A 20,227-nucleotide genomic window follows, 5' to 3' on the forward strand; every position below is an offset into this window, starting at 1 on the left:
GAACCTAAAATCTTATGATTTATAGTACAATTTAGCCACTAAAACTACGAAGCTATTATCTTATCGTACGAGCACTGATTAATTGAGACATTAAAGTACAAAGCCTCTTGAGATATTGCACTTCTAGCTGGTAATCCTTCGTTTATTAATATTGTAGAGGAAATTATTTAACATGTGCTTGTCTAAAGATATGATATCGAAGTAATTGACAGAAATGTAATAATCTATATAGTACGTAGACGATTTCTATCGAAATTTTAACATATATATATTTTATATTTTTCTAACATAGTTGACTAATAAAAAAGTAATAATAAAATTGTTTTTATACATACTAAAGCAATTTATATTTATTTTTACCCTCACACGGTCAGCGCATGAACAATCACAAAATCTCGAGGGGAAACAAAACTCTTAACTAATAAAAGGATGTTCAAGAGCATTGAGCCGACGCTATAAATTTATCAATTGAATAGAATTTTTAAGTTACAAGATTGTGACAAATTTTATTTAGATTAAAAGTCGATCCTACGACAAGAAGCCAAAAGAATCTATAAGTATGTTTTTAAGGAAAAAAGGAACCGTAATAAGATCACTTTGTTGCCGTCCGTCTGTCTGTCTGTGTATCTGTCAAGAGCCTTTATCTCAGGAACTCTTGCAGATATCGAGGTGAAATCCAGACTATATACATAGATCTAAGACCCCATGATTTTCTGAAAACGTATATCTACATTTACTTAAAAAAATATTGCTGTTTGTATAGCAAAGAACGCGTATTTCGACTCTATAAGGGTAATCTCAATTAATTGGGTACTTCTGGTTAACCTAGAATTAGAAAATTTGGCAGTTCAGACAAATATCTGAAAACTATATATTTGTGATTGAATCCTAAATAATACAGCCATAAATAGCAAAAACCGTGACGCCGTTAACAACACGCTAAACGCTTTTAAATTATTATTGCAAACTACGCATCAATGATAACGAATACACATCGTACGTATGTATGTACATATGTGTAATATTACTTTGTCATAGGATCAGTACATCGCGGATGTTCTTCTAAAATGATCGTTGAAATAGTTATATTTGGCCTGACGGCTTTAATAGTCTACTTTTTGTATCTACATAAAAAAAATCAAGACTTTTTTAAGGAGAAAGGGGTGAAATATACACCTGGTGTTCCCATTTTTGGTAATATTGTAAAAAGCACATTCCACAAAAATCATTTTGTAGATGACATTGACGCAATTTATAAAGCTTTCCCTGATGAAAAGTAAGTTTTTTCTGAACTCTTTATTAATTATATAATAATTTTACATGTATGTGCATCATTTCTAAGGTAAAACTATCTATCTAAGGTAAAAGCTTCAAGTACTTGGCTTAAAATAATTAAAAATAAAAAAATCGCTAAGCGCTTATAAATCAAAACCACAAATTACGCAGCAATGATAACTAACACAGATTGTATGAAATGATTTTGTCATAGCATCAGTACATTTCGGGTGTTCATACAAAATGATCGTTGAAATAGTTATATTTGCCTTAACGGCCTTGATAGTTTACTTTTTGTATTTACATAAAAAAAATAAAAACTTTTTTGAGGAGAAAGGGGTGAAATATATACCCGGTGTTCCCATTTTTGGCAATATTTTAAAAAGTACTTTCGTAAGAAATCATATGATTGAAGATATTGACGCTGTGTATAAAGCTTTCCCAGATGAAAAGTAAGTTCTTAGAAAAAAAATTAACATGTATATAATCGCTTATTTGAAGCAATAACGACGAAATTGTATATTTTTTTAAGTTACATATGTTAATAGATGTGAAAATGTTATTTATTAACTTTGAGAGCGTCTCCTGCAATATTTGAAAAAGTACAAACAAGTCATTGTTACACCAAATGTTACCAAGCACTATGGTTCTGGGTTCAAGTGGTCAAAGGATATTTTGTATTAAATATTATTTTTGCTTGGCTAAACGAAACTAGGTGCTGATTTTGGTACCTATGTAGAATTCTTGAAAAATTTAATAAATCTAATTAAGGCAAGGTTCTGGTCAAGATTTGGCATAGAAAAATGTGCGGTAAGATAACTAATTTAATACAGTTTTTACTGGTAATTCTTAATATCTACTTGTATATAGATTAAGCTTGCGACAGCATCATAAAAATGTTCAAAAAAGTTTTCCTAAAATAATCAAAAGAACCTAATTAAAAAATTCTGTATTTGTTTATGTATTTGACAATCATTATGTTCTTATCTATATTATTATTTTATAATATAACTTAATTTTCTAATTAATAACATTATCAAAGTTGTTATTCGTTAATTAAGATATTATTTATATGCTCGTAATTATAATGGTTATCAGTTCATTTGTATTGTATCTCGTATATTTATTGTTATATATATATACTAGTGGACCCGGACGCGGCTACGCCTGCTTCAACTATAAGAATATATATTAAATATATTCATGAAATTATTTTCAATTCTCAATAGAATTAGTAAGAAAATATAAGCTCAAATAATCAAAAAGAATAATAAGTAGATACACATTATTAGAAAAAAATATCTGAGTTATTGAAATGAACTAACAAAAGGATTAAAAGTAACTAAAGGATAGGTATTCTTAATATTAGAAAAAGTACCTAAAGTTTTCCGTACGTGCGTACATAGATATCGACTCTACGAAATAACTAAACATTTCTCTCTATTAAGTAGGATAATTTTAGCGGGCAATATCAAATAAAATAAGAAGAGAATCAAAGTGTATTTTAAATTAATTATAAACAACAAATAAAGTTCGAAAATGTATGAAAATTTATAAAACCGTCAACGTCATCTGCCCGTTCAGATCCGATTCGGCCTTGCTTCGGTGAGGTTGCACAATTGGGCTATTATATTTATTTCGATCCCTTGTCGAAGTGCTACTGTATTTATATTAGTGTTGTGCTGCGGATTCCTGCGACTGCTGAGCTGCGTGGCGTCCTGCTGCGCTGCGTTGCCCTGTGGTTGCCGAGTCCCGCATCGCTCGTTTCCAGCGTCCGGATTGTTTGTTCAGTAAGTGGATACACAGTTGTTTTTAGTTAGGTACTCACCTACCGTTCACCGACGGTAGATTTTGCTTGCCAAATATAGTGTAGTTTTAAAATACACACCCCGTCCCTCGCCGCAAGGTGAGGGGAGAGACAAAGTATGGCCGGCCTCAGTCGCTCCGAGCTACTGAGGTACTTAGAGACCTTCCACGGCGATACGTATAACGCCGTGGTCAAGTTCGCGCAAACGCGCCATGACGCGCCTAGCTCGCCTAGCGCGCCCGATTTCGGCCCAGATGCCGATATGCAGCCTTCAGCTGCCGGCCCGAGCGCCGATGAAGAGCAGATGCTCCCCGGTGGGCTTTGCGACCTCGGAGTCGCCCCGCCGAGGGAGCACTCCCGCGACCCCTCACCGATCCAGTCTGGTGAAGAGATGGAGGTGGGCAATTGCCCTTCCTCTGATACGGAAAATGATGACGGTTTCGAGACCGTCGGATCCCGCTCGGCCAAGCGTAAGGCCAGGGCCCCTAAGGCCCCCCCCCCGCCCAAAAAGGCGAACAAGCCCGACGGCCGCCGTTCCCGCGCGAACGACTTAACGGTTTCCCCCTCCCCTGCCCCCGCCTCCGCGGTTGAGCGGGAAGAGGACGACTCCCCCCGCGCGCCCCGCGCCCCCCGTATTAAACCGCCGCCACCCATTTATGTGCAAGAGAAGCACAAATGGGGAAAAGTATCCCAGTGGCTTAATAGCCACAATATTCAATACACTACCGCGCGTTTAACGCAGGTAGGTATTAAAATCCAAGTCAGGTCTTCGTCGGAACACCGACAACTCACCTCTTTCCTTCGTGAGTACCAGATAGGGTACCACTCTTACGCCCTGGAGGACGAACGCCAACTGCGCGTCGTCCTTAAGGGCATTCCAAAAGAGATCGAAGTCGATCTCGTCCTTGACGATCTCAAAAGCAAGGGCTTCCCCGTGCGCCAGGCGCACCGTCTATACAATTCTCGCACTAAAGCGAAATTCGACATTGTTCTTGTTATCCTGGACCTCACTAAGGAGGGAAAGGAAATTTTCAACCTGAGGTCGGTGTGTTCTCTCACCGGCATCAGAGTCGAACCCCCACATACGAGGGGTCTCATAGGGCAGTGCCATCGCTGCCAATTATACGGGCACTCTGCCCGCAATTGTTTCGCGCGGCCTAGGTGCGTTAAGTGCCTAGACGATCACGCGACTGCGGATTGTCCCCGCAAAGTCCCCGATCCCGCTGTGCCCCCAAGCTGCGTGCTATGCGAGACGCAGGGCCATCCCGCGAACTATCGCGGATGCTCCCGCGCGCCGCGCAGACGCACTAGGCGCGGAGGCAAAAAGCGCACCTCCAATAAAAAGGAGCCGGCTCCTACTCAATACGAGCCCGCCCCTCTCCCTAAAGAGAATGCGTGGTTTAAACCCGCACCTACACCGGTCGTCGCCCTCGCCGCGGCACCGGTACAGCCGCCTACCCCTCAGGTAGCGGCTCCCCGCCCCGCGCTCGCGCCTTCCGGCGCGACCGCGACCGCGCCCTTGCGCCCGGCGCCTTCCCGCGCCGCGCCCGCGCCCGCACCCGCGCATTCCCGCGCCGCGCCCGCCCCCTCTTCTAACGCTAGCGACTTAGCACTTGTGCTAAGATTCGCTAGATGTTTTGATTTCAAAGAAATCAAAGTCCTCGCGGCGAAACTTAGGAACACGAACGGTTCCGACGATCGCGCTCAAGTTATTATAGATCATATAGATCTCATCGAAGCCATTCAAGGCTTCGTCGCGGTTTAAATTTTTCCAATGGCGGTCATAAATAGATTTACCCCACGGCCCGCTGACTCGCAACTCGCGCGTATTAAACCTAGAGCCCTGTCAATAGCGACCTTTAACGCAAACGGTGTCAAACGCCAAAAAGAGGCTGTGAGCGCCTTCGCGCACGCCCATCAATTAGATATCTTATGTATACAGGAGACTTTTCTTAAACCTGCTGTTCGTAGTCCTGGCATTGCGAACTACAGGATTGTAAGAAATGATAGAGCCACCCACGGTGGAGGCACTATGATTTATTACAAGAAGAATTTACACTGTATACCACTCGACCCTCCGTCTCTCGAAGCAGCCGAGGCGTCGGTGTGTCAGGTATTCCTCACAGGCCATCAGCCTTTAATTATAGCTTCAGTTTATCGTTCGCCGTCTAGGCAATTATTAGAAAGCGACATTTTGGCGCTACTTAGTATGGGAGACTCGGTCCTTCTGATCGGGGATTTCAATTGCAAACATAGACTTTGGAATTCGTCGGTGACTAATGTCAGCGGCAAGAGGCTTCTAGCCTTCACAGAGAAATATAACGCTTGTGTTATAGGCCCGCCTTCTCCCACTCGCTTTAGTGTCCTCGGCACAGGCGATGTACTCGATATTGCCATACTTTCGAACGTTGCACTGTCGCAACGTTCAATAGATACCATTCTCGACCTAGATTCGGACCATCGTCCTGTCATTCTCAAGTTAGGTGACGAGCGCCCCTCTGGCCCTCCCACCAAAACTGTGGTCGACTGGAGGAGATTTGCAAAGCTCCTCCGCTCGAATGAATCCCCTCTTAAGGAATTAATACCTGGCATCGCCGACTCCGCGGCGCTAGCGATAGACGCGGCGAATAAATTTACCGATTATATTTTAAATACAATCCAGAGTTGTTCGAAAGAGGTAACAAACTTGCCCGACGGTAGGTTTGATATCTCAGAAAAGCTCAGGCGATTGATTAGACGCAGGAACGTAGCTATGCGACGACACGATACTTACCCGACTGACAACAATCGTAGGGAATTTTACAGATTAAAGAGGAGAGTTCGATTCGAATTCGAACTTCTGCGCGGTGAGTCGTGGGATAAGAAGCTCGAGGGGCTCGCTCCATCGCACCAGGCATTCTGGGCGCTGTCGCGAGCTTTTAGAGTCGATTGTCTCTCGACTATGCCTCCTCTAGTTAGGCCAGATTGTTCAATTGCCGCAGATGACACCGAAAAAGCGGAATGTCTCGCTGACAGTTTAGAGGCTCAATGTACCCCGAGTAGTCAGCCCTGCGATCCGAGCCACATTGCGCGTGTGGATTCCGCGGTCGCAGAATGGGCGCTGACGCCCCCGCAAGGGGAACCGCTCCGCCCGACCTCCGAAGACGAGGTCAAAGTCATCATCAAAAACCTCAAAGATAGGAAGGCCCCGGGGCCCGATAAATTGTCTAATAGAATGTTCAAGTCCCTACCGGCTCAGTTTATATCTCTATTGGTCATTATTTTCAATTCCCTTCTTAAGTCGTGCTCATTCCCCGACGAATGGAAGGAGGCCATAGTCATAGGCATTCCCAAGCCTAATAAGCCGCGTAATATCCCGTCCAGTTATCGACCTATCAGCCTTCTCAGCTGTTTAGGTAAAATTTACGAGAGAATCATTCTCGTTAGACTCTCAGAGGTGGTAGAGGCCGACTCTCTGCTCTGCAATGAGCAATTCGGTTTCAGAAAGAAACATTCCGCCATACATCAAGTCCACCGTGTTGTAGAGCATATAGCTCGATACAACCTTAGGGATCCTTCTCACAGCAATACAGCTGCTATTTTTCTCGATATAGCGAAAGCTTTCGATAAAGTCTGGCATAACGGCTTGATTTACAAGCTGCGCGCCGTTTACGGCTTGCCAGACTGTCTCGTACACATCCTGCGGGACTTTCTCTCGAATAGATACTTTCGCTATAAAGTCGAAGGCACTCTCTCTTCCCCCCGCCTCCTCCGCGCAGGCGTGCCACAAGGCTCTACGCTAAGTCCTATCCTGTACTCGTTGTACTCCAGTGATATCCCGCTCACTCCGGGTGTTCACCTGGCTATGTACGCCGACGATACAGCCCTCTTCACAACCTCGCGTTGTACTATCCTATTAAAAGATCGACTCCAGAAAGCGGCCCGCGCACTCGGTGAGTGGTTCCGCCAATGGAGAATCGAAGTCAATCCCGAGAAGAGTAAAGCAATACTCTTCCCTCTCAATAAAAATATAAGAGTCTCTACCATCCATCTCTTAGACAAACCCATTCCCTGGGAAAAACAGGTCAAATATCTAGGTGTCACTCTAGACTCTAGATTAACTTTCAAACCCCACATTACAAAAGTCTGCAATAAAGCAAAGTACATTCTCAATAGATTATATTATCTCATAAACAAGAATAGTAAAATGTCACTTAGAAATAAGCTGACACTATACAAAGCTTGTATTAGACCTGTCCTTACTTACGCTTGCGTTGCGTTCGCGCACACCAAGCTTGCTCCCTTGCAAAAAGTGCAAAATAAATTCCTGCGCATCGCATCAGGTTCCCCCTGGTACGTGCGTAATGTCGACCTACATAGAGATTTTGAACTGGAATCGATTCACGAGCACTGCAAACGCTTAGCGAAGCGCTACTTTGAGCGCGCAGGCTCGCACGCGAACCCCCTCGTCGCTGAGGCGTGTAATTACACGCCTCACGCGATTCGTAGACGCCCGCGTAGCGTCCTCTTAGACCCCGATGACGCCATTACCGTAGCAAACGGCCCGTACGTAGGTAGGAAACACACTACACACGCACGACACACACACCGTCGTCGCCGGAATCGACGACGTAGTCTAGCTTATCTCACGGCCCGGCGGCGCCTCGGCGCCGTCGGGTCCAGCGGTTAGGGACCGTTAGCTCCCTTAGATTAGTCTAATTTTATCCCCCGGTCGCGGCTTCTGTGTCGCGGCCGGCTTTGCTTAGAATAGGGAAACTCCCAGCCCGCTCGACGACCGCAAGCCGAGGTTCGAGCCCCGCAGGGGGCGCCCTTGCGTCGTCGGCACTCCCCACAGGCAGCCACACAGTGCCTGCATATTTTCAGGGACATAGTACCCTCTTCCCTACCCACCCGGTGTCGCTGTAAAGGCCAGTAAGGCTAACAGCATTAAAGTCAAGTCCGAAAAAAAAAAAAAAAAAAAAAAACTGCCCGTTCGCGTCGGTCATACTGTGCCGCCCGCTAGGTGGCTAGGTCATTTGGAATCAGTGACATCTCCTTAATTATTTATTAGTATGTTATACAGTAAACTATAATTTCAATCTAGATGAAATGCAAAAAGTGACTATTATATTTATTTTCATAAGGATGAATATCAAAACGTCGCGGTAGCGGTCGCGTAGCAACGACGGTTGTTATTAACATGGCAGAATAAATTGCATGTCAAATTAGAATGTACTTTAAAATATATTAGTATACAGGGTGTCCCAGGAGCCAACGATAAAACGAAACCAGGTGATAGACCAAGTCGTGACAGTTATGAGAAAAATATAAAAAAAAATCTTTGTCATGTATTTTTCATATTATATTGATTTTAAAAAATATCGCAAAAACCGACACCCTGTGATGGTTTTTCACGTCCCTGGACTACAAATATTACTCTTTCTTCATTTTTTTTTCTGTAATGTAATCATGAGTAACCCTTCTGTGAATTACAGTTTAAGATTTAAACATACCTGCATCAGTTTTCAATAAAATGTGGTGTTTTTGCCAAACATTAAATTCAAAATATTTACTACACCCAACTTTAACCGATTGTACTATAAAAAAAATGTACTACACTGTTTTTGCAAGTAACTTTAAAAGTTGGCGCATTTAATCTGGATTCCGAAATGGTACGACACTTGCTGGATTACTTCTTTGTTGAAGAGAGAAAAATCGAAATACACGATAATCGGGATGACGTTCAGCTTTTTGGTATCTTTTCCGATACATTCTAGCTGCAGCATTTGCGTTACATAACCATTCTCCATGAATGAAATGCATATTGGCAACGTGTCAAAGACCGAGTATATGGCCTGCGAGAGCCCGGACTCGAGCACTGTCCTTATAAGTCCTGGGTCCCCATCCCCTAAGTTGGAAAAGTTCAGGTACCTTGGATCCGTCATGCACGAGTCTGAAGGCATCGATCACGATCTCTATAAGACGGATAAGAGTTTGGACGGTATCCTGCGATCACAGACCACACCAGTCTCCTCCCTAAACTAAACACTTAGCCCAGGCAACGCTTATCTGACTTAGGGGCTGGCCCAGGACTTATAAGAACAGTGCTCGAGTCCGGGCTCTCGCAGGCCATATACTCGGTCTTTGACACATTGCCAATATGCATTTCATTCATGGAGAATGGTTATGTAACGCAAATGCTGCAGCTAGAATGTATCGGAAAAGATACCAAAAAGCTGAACGTCATCCCGATTATCGTGTATTTCGATTTTTCTCTCTTCAACAAAGAAGTAATCCAGCAAGTGTCGTACCATTTCGGAATCCAGATTAAATGCGCCAACTTTTAAAGTTACTTGCAAAAACAGTGTAGTACATTTTTTTTATAGTACAATCGGTTAAAGTTGGGTGTAGTAAATATTTTGAATTTAATGTTTGGCAAAAACACCACATTTTATTGAAAACTGATGCAGGTATGTTTAAATCTTAAACTGTAATTCATAGAAGGGTTACTCATGATTACATTACAGAAAAAAAAATGAAGAAAGAGTAATATTTGTAGTCCAGGGACGTGAAAAACCATCACAGGGTGTCGGTTTTTGCGATATTTTTTAAAATCAATATAATATGAAAAATACATGACAAAGATTTTTTTTTATATTTTTCTCATAACTGTCACGACTTGGTCTATCACCTGGTTTCGTTTTATCGTTGGCTCCTGGGACACCCTGTATATGTGTAATGTAATGTTATATAGCCTATAGCACTTCTGAAGAATGCAGCTTTCATACAAAACAAAAACAATGAAAATCGGACCAGTAGATCCAGAGATCTTAGCGTTCAAACAAACAAACAAACAAACAAACAAACAAACAAACAAACAAACAAACAAACTCTTCCGCTTTATTCTATTAGTATAGATATATATTTATATATATAAATACCAAAAAAAATATACAACAATATTACAGTAGTTAAAATTTAAATGTTAATTAATCAACATGGTTTAGGGACTGTTGCCAATTTCGATCGAAAATTTGACAGGAAGTACATAATTGGACGAAATTAAGCGAAAATAATTTTCGCATTTTTTTTTTTTTTAAAAAGAATTAGGTTATATGCCAGCCCCAACAAAAATAAATAATTAAGAAATAACTACACCAGACAAAAAATTTAAAAAATATCCATGTTAGTATCGAATCCACCAATAACGATTGTACATATTAAATACGTATAATTTCATTTATTATTTAATAATTCCATAATAAACCAAGATAAATATGTAGACAAGTACACATAATGTCAAAATATTGATAGTAAAGAAAATAATCAACATTCCCGTCGTTTTCGTCTCGAACTTTGACCGAATATCCTATTCCATATCTTTAATATTTTTATTCAAACAAATAACAATTAATATTTTTCAATATCACGAACTTAAAAATTTAATATTTACTCATAATCGTTGAGTCTCAGAACTCAACGTCTCGCTTTGCCTCGACACCAGAGCTGAGAAATAGAAATATACATTTAAATAAATATTTCATCTCCTCAAGTGAGGATCGAACCCACTACCAGTCGACAAAATTTTTATACGTTTTCCAAATCTATTTTCTATTCTATTTTTCTTTCTTAAACATGGAAAAACAGTTTAAAAGTGCTTAAAGTTAGAGTAATTAATTATTACATTTATTAAATTACAGATATGTCGGTTACATTGAAGGAACCACACCAATATATATTATAAGGGACCCTGAATTAATTAAGGCAATCACTATTAAGGACTTCGATCATTTCGTTGATCACAAACAATTCTTTTCTGAAGAAACCGAACCACTTTTTGGTGGGAGTCTCATTATGTTGAAAGGTAATTTCTTAACTTTACTACTATTATAACGTGACGGTTGTGGGTTCAATTCCCACTCAAGTAAATACATTATTTTAGTAAGAAGACTAAGCGCGGCGTTGAATTCCGCTATTCAACACGCTATGTCTCGAAAATTGGGCGAAAAGTGGCGAATGGAATGTCTTAACACTACGTGACCTCTGCATACCCTATATAGTAGGCTAATAACAAAAACATCGACAATGAAATAAAAAACATTCGCTTGCTCATATCTCGTACATCAGTGTGTTATTTTTAGCACATGTTGTTTTTATAATTATAGTATTATCATTTACAAGCAAATATCTATATTTTTTGTTTTTATTTTATTAATAATTAATTATTTATTTAGATTAACATAGCAAGGTAAGTATAGGGAACCTGGCAACCTAGTGTTAGGACAGTCCGTATAGTTCTTTATTTTTTTTTTGTTTGGACTTTTTTTGGTTCGTTTCGGTGAGAAGGACAGCGCCGAATAATAATTGTGGGACAACGAGCAACTCCAAAAATAACGTATTTTAAATATAATCAGTAAATCACCTATTATTTTGAATTAGTAATTAATACAATAATATTTTGCACAATAAACTTCACATAAAGAATACTCTCGTCTCTCTCATAATAGTTATTTGAAATCGAGTGGGGATCGAACCCGTAACCGTCGTGTTACAGTCACACCCTTGAGCCGCTGCGGTGACGGCCTCAAATATAAATATTATATAACATTTGATTCCTTTTACAGGTGAAAAGTGGCACGACATGCGCACCACACTAAGCCCGGCTTTCACAGGATCAAAGATGAGACGTATGATGCCTTTCATGACGGAAATTAGCGGCAATATTATTAAATATTTGCAAGGTAATTAGTTAATATCGTAAATTATTGAAACATTTACTAATTTCACGATGTATCCCGTACACAGCGGGCTAAGCAGAGGGAACCTAGTGTTAAAACTCCTTGCCCACTTTTTTGTGGAACTCAATACCACGCTTTCCTTAATATTCTATTCATTCTTTTAATATTCCGTTTTTCCTTTAATAATTTCGGTCAAATCCCAGACAGACAAGGCACAGCAAGAGGTTTTTGACAAACAACGGTTGTGGTTCCGAATGTCTATGAAATCTCCAGAGTAGGTATAGCGGCGGTACAAATATTAATGGGAATGGACTAGGTTCCCAAGTTCCGTCTGCCTATCCTACTACAGCGCGTAACTAAACCAAAAAAACAAAAGATTTGAATAACAAGTGTAATCAATATACTCGTACATTATACGTGTCCTTTGGTTGACCTTGTATCAATAATTGCGACGTTCAGAGGCCAATTACATATAAGCGTTTTGAATGTGACTCTGTGACTCTTGGGACAGACGTATAAAAAATTCTAAGCTATATTTATGTCTTATTATTTTTTTGTTGGTACTAAACACGCAATGCCTGTCGCAATAAAGAGAACAAAATGTCTTGATTCTAAGGTCACCACGCCTACCCTGCCTTCGGGATAAATATTTCTTTAAATACGATTGAGACCATCGTGGCCTGGTGGCAGAATTGAGGGTGCAGTTCTCACTATGAGAAATGAGATACTTAATATTTTAATTTTCTTGCTATAACGGTAACGAGGCAACCCGCGGCGTTGAGTCCCGCCACTTAACACGCAAAGCCTCAAAATTTGACGGAAAGTGGGGGATGGAAATGTGTTAATGGAAACGGAGTGGCTTAACAAAAGGTTCTCAGGTTCCCTCTGCCTACACTGCTTGTGGCATGTGTGGCATGAACTCACAACCATTGCAAATAGCAAACCTTCGAAGTCAGTATTTAAATGAAGTAAACAAATTAAGCTCCAAGTAACCTGAAGCTGAAACCCAAATATGAAAATTACAAACAAAGAAAGCAATTGCGGAATTAATCAACTTGTACACATTTACTTGCTATAATTTGAATTAAACGCTATGAAACTTTTAATGACATTTAAATCTAATTTAACTTTGTGTGAACGCTATCTACGTTTAATGCTAACTCGACGTATGATTTTGGCCCCTGTTTGGTTTCTAAGCAATTATAATAATGAGAAATTTGAATTAACGAATTTTCTGATTACATTTTCTATGTGAAAGTTATTGTAGACGCCATATTGACACGGTTTTATGGTTTCCAAAGTTATTTATTGTTATTTTCTAGATATAAATTTATTTTTTTTAGAGTTCCGTACGTCAAAAGATATAACTGAACCCTTATAAGATCATTTTGTAGTCAATCTGACCGTCGGTCAAAACCATTTATCTCGAGATCGATATCAAGCTTAAATTATTATCAAATATTTAGGTCTATTATAATCCTCATTTGGAACGCCGACTCGCACTTAACTGATTTTTTTTCAACCACAGAACACTCAAGCGAAGATGTCGATGTCGAAGACGTCGTACGTCGTTACACCAATGACGTCATCGCTTCAGCGGGCTTCGGCCTCCAAATAGACTCCTTGAAGGACAAGGACAATGAATTCTACAAAACTGGCCTGAACTTATTTAAATTCAACATTTTACAACGGTTCTATTTCTTTTTTACGGCTCTATTCCCCAATTTTAGTAAGGTTTGTATATTTTCAATTAGAGGCCATAGTGGCCAAGGGCTCCCCACTCGGGCGAATAAATTATTATTTATTAATATTTTCCTTAGATTCCCTCTTTTATCCTGCTGTAATAAAAAAAACATACAAATAATAATAATTCCCCGAATCGAAATCAAACCTACAACCACCAGGTTCACACACGCTGTGTCCCACAGCGCTACGACGGCCTCAATTTAACTTCATTTCATAATCTTTGTTGAGGACAATTCCTAGTAAATTAATATTTTAATGCATTAAAAATTTTACAGAAATTAGGTATAAATTTGTTCCCACAAAAAACGACGCAATTCTTCAGGGACTTGGTGAACTGTACGATAGAGCACCGAAAGAAGAACAATATAGAAAGACCAGACATGATCCAATTGCTCATGGAAGCTTCCAAAGGTAAATTTATACTGATATTACTACGCAGTTGCGATGCAGGGACAGCTTGTGGGTTCGATTCTTACTCCGGGAAATATTTCATGTTTAATAAAATATTTTCATTTCTTCGCTGTGGTGTCCCTCAACACGGAATGCCTCTAAAATTCGGTGGAAAGAGGAGAACGGAGTAGGTCTGGGTATACCCTGACGTGACCCTACGGCGTGACACTGGAATGAAAATATTCAGTAATAATTATTATTTTGTCATAATATATAGCACTGTGGATGCCGCCGCCGTACTTTGCGCTCATTGCGTGGAAATTAATACTGTGGCATGATCGTGACAGATTTTCCTGCTTTCGGTGTAAAACCTTTGTTATTATATAAATGTATAAGATATTATGTTAAAAGGAAATATGAATATAATAGAAGATATAGAAGTATGACACATTGTAGAATTAAATTATAAAGGCTGAGTGCGATTGTTGTGGATTCAAATCCGAGTTAAGAAATTATAAGTGGATAATTTTCTGATCCTGGTTTGATTAATGATTCTTGTACTGCTGAGTTCTATATGAAGAAAGTTGTTTTTGCAGCTTCACGCTTTATCCTATACTGTCTTTATTGCCTTTAGTGGATATGAACCTATAACTTACTCGGTTAGGGGTGGCCACTGAGCTATTGCGGTACAATTGCCTATGACTATATTTATTATAATTTATTTAATATTTTAGGATCATTAAAGGCTGAAAACGAAGGAAACGACAACTTTACACTAGAAGGAGATACGTTTAAACCAAAAGCAGTACAACGTGGTAAATTATTTTCTGTATTTTTTAATTTCTTATTTTTTTGCCTCTAGCTGTATCTCGCATGTAGGGAACTGAGTGTTAAGACACTGTGATCCTCATTTTCCCAATCCCTTTTAAAATTTTGAGACATTACGTGCTGAGCGACGGAATTTAACGCCACACTTCGTATTTTTTTTACCGGAGCGAGGAAAATAAAAATAACGTTTAAATATTATCATTTGTCCTAATAGAAATTGAACCCACTACCATCACGTTTACAGTGAGACGACGTCCCTCTAAGCCAGGATGGCTTCCTTTATATACCTAAAAGTTTACCCGAATTGGATATGAACCAGCAAAAACCACGTTTTAAAGGCAAAACTACATCATTTAAAATGCTATTTAGTAGTCAATTACCTGGCCGTAATTAAGAGCATACATATTATGTATGTATTATGTTCTAGTAAAACCAATTTCAATCTAAATTCATCAAATTTACCATTTTCCTAACAAATATTGCTGTAATTATCATCGATATATGAATTATTAGTTAAATGCATTGCATTAGATATTGAAATTAAGTTTTAAGGTACAGTGGAATAATATATAAATGTATACTGAATGATTGTGGATTCGATCCCTGTACGGGGGATTTTTTTTTCAACGACCTCTTCTTCCATTTGAAGAGTCCTAACTAAGGGATGCATTGGTTCACTAGTTTCTCTGTTTCTACTCTTTTATTGCCTTACGCTGCTGCTTACATAGCAGGCTGAGGAAACCTGATAACCTAATGTTGGACCCCCATTAAGACTTTTCCGGTCCCCACTTTCCGCCTAATTCTAGAGGCATTGTATGTTGAGTGGCGGAACTGAACGCTGCACTTTTCCTGTTGTTATCAGGGCGAGAAAATTAAAATATTAAATATGTCATTTCTCCTAATGAGTTTGAATCCACCAGAGTGTCTTAACACTATTTTTTTCAGACAACAACTAACTAAAAAAACTATACATTTCAGAATGGACACAAAGCGACTTGGCCTCCCAAGTTTTCGTTTTCTTCGTCGCAGGCTACGAGACGTCAGCGAACGCTGTCGTAATGTGCGTGCACGAGCTTGCCCTACACCCAGAAGTTCAGGAGAAATTATACCAGGAGATAATAAGCTTTAAGGAGCAACATGGGGAGCTTACGTATGACAATTTGAACGTGTTGAAATATTTGGAATGTGTTTTGAATGGTATGTATGTTGTTTTTTTGTTATTGTATTTTAATAGTGGAATATAACTTGTTATGCCTAACATATGAATAATATTTAATTATATTTTTTTCAGAAACTTCCAGAAAATGGGCTGGTGCCATTATAATGGATAGAGTATGCAATAAAGAATATGAACTCCCTCCGCCGAGGGAAGGCGCTAAGCCTGTAAAAGTGAGTTCTTCTAATAATATCCAATAATATTTTTTAAGGCAGTACCTTATATATTTATCAATTAATTAAAAAAAACAATTATCAACGTATTTATAATGTATGGAACATATAACAAAATTGTAACTCATCGCTGTGATTATTGAGGATATTTTTTAATGTAGGAAGGAACACTAAAAATTTATTTTATAAGGTGTTTGTCTGTTTGTTGGCTTAACCAAATTAAATGCAGTTTTAACTATTGTATTTTGGTCATCTTCCCTTAACATTCAGCGTGTGGCTTATTAAAGCGTATGTGTGCATATACATGTGTAGTAATGTACACACGAATTCTACTCGATGTATTTTTTTAATTTCACTATATAGTATTTAAAGGGCGGCGTTAAATTCCGCCACTAGACATGATGTCTTCTCAATGATTGTATAATGCTAAAAAAATATGTACAATTGCAATTTTAAATAAAGCGTTTTTTTTTCAATTATAATGCTATAGCTATTCATATAAGATATCGTATACAAGTCCTGGATATTTTAATTAACATCAACTTAATTACCACGCACTATATTTTTGCAATTCTCTTTAAAACGACTTAATTATGTAGAAGTATGCAATCAATACAAATACTTACATATCCTGTTGAGAGTCAATATCTCGAGTATATCTCGAAAATACTCAATATCTTATTTATTATATAATGTATATATATATATATATATATATATATATACATTATACAATCTAATATATATATATATATATACATTATATTGTTTGTTTGCCTTCCAGACAGAGACTGTACACACATGTATATATATATATGTGTGTGTGTACAGTCTCTGTCTGGAAGGCGACAGTTGTGAGTTTGAATCTCACACGAGGGTTAGGTTAGTTATTCTCATTTCTTGGTGACGTTGAGCTCTGCAGAATTCTGGAGACATTACGTGTTGAGTGGAGGAATTCATCGCCGCACTTTAGTAACTTATTAGTCATATAAAACATATTCATAGCTTTTTATCTAACCAAAACCGAGAAATTATAATAAAATTAATTCCTGTGGTTGACAATCGCACCTACACCCATTTACAGTCAGGCTTTGTATCTCTACTATATTGTTTGTATAGCTCGCTGTATTACACACATAGGAGGGTAGGCAAAGGTAAACTGGGAACCTAGTGTTAAGATACTCCGTCCCCATTTAGACACTTCCGTTCCCTACTTTCCGCCGTGATTATGATTAATAAACTCTTTGATTTTTGCGATTACTAAATAAAAAATTGCACATTATTTAATACTTTACTTTTTGGAAACCCCACGTTTGCAGCCCATGATCAGGATAGACTGAGGTGGCATTCGTCTGTCAATTGACATAATTATTATATTAAACTACCGCTGATGATTTCTAATTATAATTATTATGTTTATTTATACAGCTAAACCCAGGAGATGTAGTATACAACATGGTAAACTCCATTCACATGGACCCTCTGTATCACCCTGATCCAGAGAAATTCGACCCTGAACGATTCTCCGATGAGAACAAACATAATATAAAGCCTTTCACGTTCATGCCTTTCGGGATGGGACCTAGGATTTGTATTGGTAAGTTAATATCGAATATTATATTAGGCATAATATTATATATACAATATGGTACATAATATTTTCTATTTAAAAGACTATTTGATTCTAGGCCCGATGGTTGTATTGTTGGGGAAAATATTTTATTTCATTGCTTACATTTTCTCGCTCACGACTTTGTGTGTTTCACCTAAATTTCGGGAAATGTCCTGAATGTTTCGGGAAAGAGAAAGAGTAAGAACTGAATGTCTTAACACTAGAATCTCTGGTCAACCTATTATGTGTTAAAAGCCCTGAAACTGCTTAAACGGGATATAGTCTTAGTGAGTTGAGTGAAATCAATGCACGCTCTAGCAGAGCAGAGAAATTAAAATCTTACTAATGTTATAAATATGAAACTTTATGAGGATGGACGTTCGTTCCTCTATTCCAGATTTGTTAGAAAATTAACAATAATATAGCTTATAAATAAGAATAGCACATAGGTAACAATTTAACCCTTAATTATATTTTTTGCACCCTACCCATATCTTAATTTGCTATGTCCTCTGCCTTAAGGTTGCCTGGCAGAAATTGCTATAAAGCAATAAGGCCGCCTTTTGTACATTTATATAATATTATTGTATTTTTGTATCTTTTCTTGGGTGTACAATAAAAAATTATTATTATTATTATTATTCATTTATGTTAATAATTTCCATAATTAGGCTATAATATAACAATAACTCTTATACAGGATCAAGATTCGCCATGATGGAACTGAAAGTCCTTTTATACAATCTCGTACTTAACTTCAAGATAGTAAAATGCGAGAAGACCGTAGAACCTATTGTGTTGAAACCACACGAGTTCAACATCAAAGTAAAAGGTGGGACGTGGGTTCGATTAGAGCCTAGAATATAAGTTATGCTACATTTTTGTCTTATACATATAATTTTTAATTTTTTTATATGGTTTTGTATATTTTATTTTGATGGTTTTGATTGTTAATCGTTAAATTTTAAATAATATATACCTACCTAAGTAATTCATATAAAATATTAATAAAATATAATTTAGAACTTTTAAGCTACTTCATTTAACAGTTTTATTTTACTTCTAACTGTTATTATTAAACAAATATAAACGCTATTATTTTTAAGTGTTTTTTTTTTTATTTTTATAATAGTTGGAAATAATCTATATATATAAAAGGACTTGTCCTCACTGACTGAGGTAAGACGCACGCACAGCCGTAACCGCTGATAGTAGAAACGTGGAATTTGGACAGATGTTTACTTTCTTAATCTGAACATCCACTAAGAAGGGATTTTTAAAAATTTTTACCTTAAAGGGGTGATATAGGAATTCAAAGTTTGTATGGAAAAAAAATTAAATCGGCACCGATTTTTATAATATTTGAAATTTTGATTTTTAAAAGTATTTAATTGAATACGTGTTTCATCGTTTTCTAGAATTCTCCCCCTAAGGGTGCAAATAAGGGGTTGAAAGTTTGTATAGATTTTTTTTTAAATAGGCACCAATTTTTATTAAATTTGAAATTCAGACTCTTAAAAGTATTTAATTGAGCACATGTTTCATGGTTTTCTAGAATTCTTCCCCTAAGGGTGCAAATAAGGGGTTGAAAGTTTGTAAGGAAAAATCTTTAAAACGCCACCGATTATTATAAAATTTTTAATTTAGACTCTTAAAAATATTTAATTGAACAAGTGTTTCATGGTTTTCTAGAAATCACCCCCTAAGGGTGCAAATAAGGGGTTGAAAGTTTGTATGGAAAAATCTTTAAATCGCCACCGTTTTTTATAAAATTTGAAATTTAGACTTTTAAAAATATTTCATTGAACACATGTTTCGTGGTTTATTAGAATTCACCCCTAATTACGCAAGCGAAGCTGCGCGCGTCCGCTAGTCTAATAATAATAGGTTCGAAGGTACGGAGGAACGTAGGCTCGTGTATCGGCGTAGAGTGTATACCTAACAGTATTAATTTTTAGCTCAGGAGAAAAAAAATGTATGTATTAAAAGTAAAGTAGTTTAGTGTCGGAATTCAACGCCCCACTTTTACCAAAGCGAGGAAATATTCGAACCCAGAGCCGTAGCATTTACGGACTTTGTACCGCTGCGCCGAGCTCAAGCAAACGAATATAATATTATAATAATATTTTTTTGGCATAAAATTACTAACATTCTATTAAACGCCATAAACAATGCAATAAAATAGTTTAAATATGCCAATGTATATACAAATTAACCCATTCAGGACGTAGAATGTGACAAATGAGAGAATTATCTTACATCGAACCTTCCAATGTGTAAATCACCACGCCCCATAGGATCCGACGCGGTATTCTACTGAAATATACGGATGCTCATACTATTGAAGACGCAATTTTTTATTTTTAATGAAACTGGCGATAGATACGGTTTCGTTGTTATGAAAAAGTTATTTTATATTAGTGGATTCGATTTTCATTCATTACAATTAGGTTTTACTACTAA

The 20,227-nt window shown here is 37.9% G+C and overlaps 1 protein-coding gene across 2 annotated transcripts; it reads left to right on the forward strand.

Annotated features, from left to right (window-relative positions):
• The first annotated feature begins 1,033 nt into the window (after positions 1-1,033).
• LOC146531651 (cytochrome P450 9e2-like) lies at positions 1,034-18,869 on the forward strand. 2 transcript variants are annotated; one of them, XM_085197897.1, is made up of 10 exons: positions 1,034-1,276; positions 10,762-10,925; positions 11,686-11,802; positions 13,328-13,533; positions 13,821-13,956; positions 14,670-14,750; positions 15,742-15,960; positions 16,055-16,152; positions 17,581-17,749; positions 18,465-18,869. In XM_085197897.1, exons 1-10 carry the CDS (start codon positions 1,068-1,070, stop codon positions 18,629-18,631), a joined length of 1,566 nt encoding a protein of 521 aa, XP_085054023.1. In that variant the 5' UTR covers positions 1,034-1,067; the 3' UTR covers positions 18,632-18,869. The 2 variants fall into 2 exon arrangements, with proteins under 2 accessions (XP_085054023.1, XP_085054024.1); XM_085197898.1 differs by lacking the exon at positions 1,034-1,276 and adding an exon at positions 1,489-1,727.
• Positions 18,870-20,227: the final 1,358 nt, after the last annotated feature.

Source organism: Heliconius melpomene, chromosome 15 (assembly GCF_056956725.1).
Source record: "Heliconius melpomene rosina isolate 202511_hmr_F chromosome 15, ASM5695672v1, whole genome shotgun sequence".
Taxonomy (NCBI): domain Eukaryota; kingdom Metazoa; phylum Arthropoda; class Insecta; order Lepidoptera; family Nymphalidae; genus Heliconius; species Heliconius melpomene.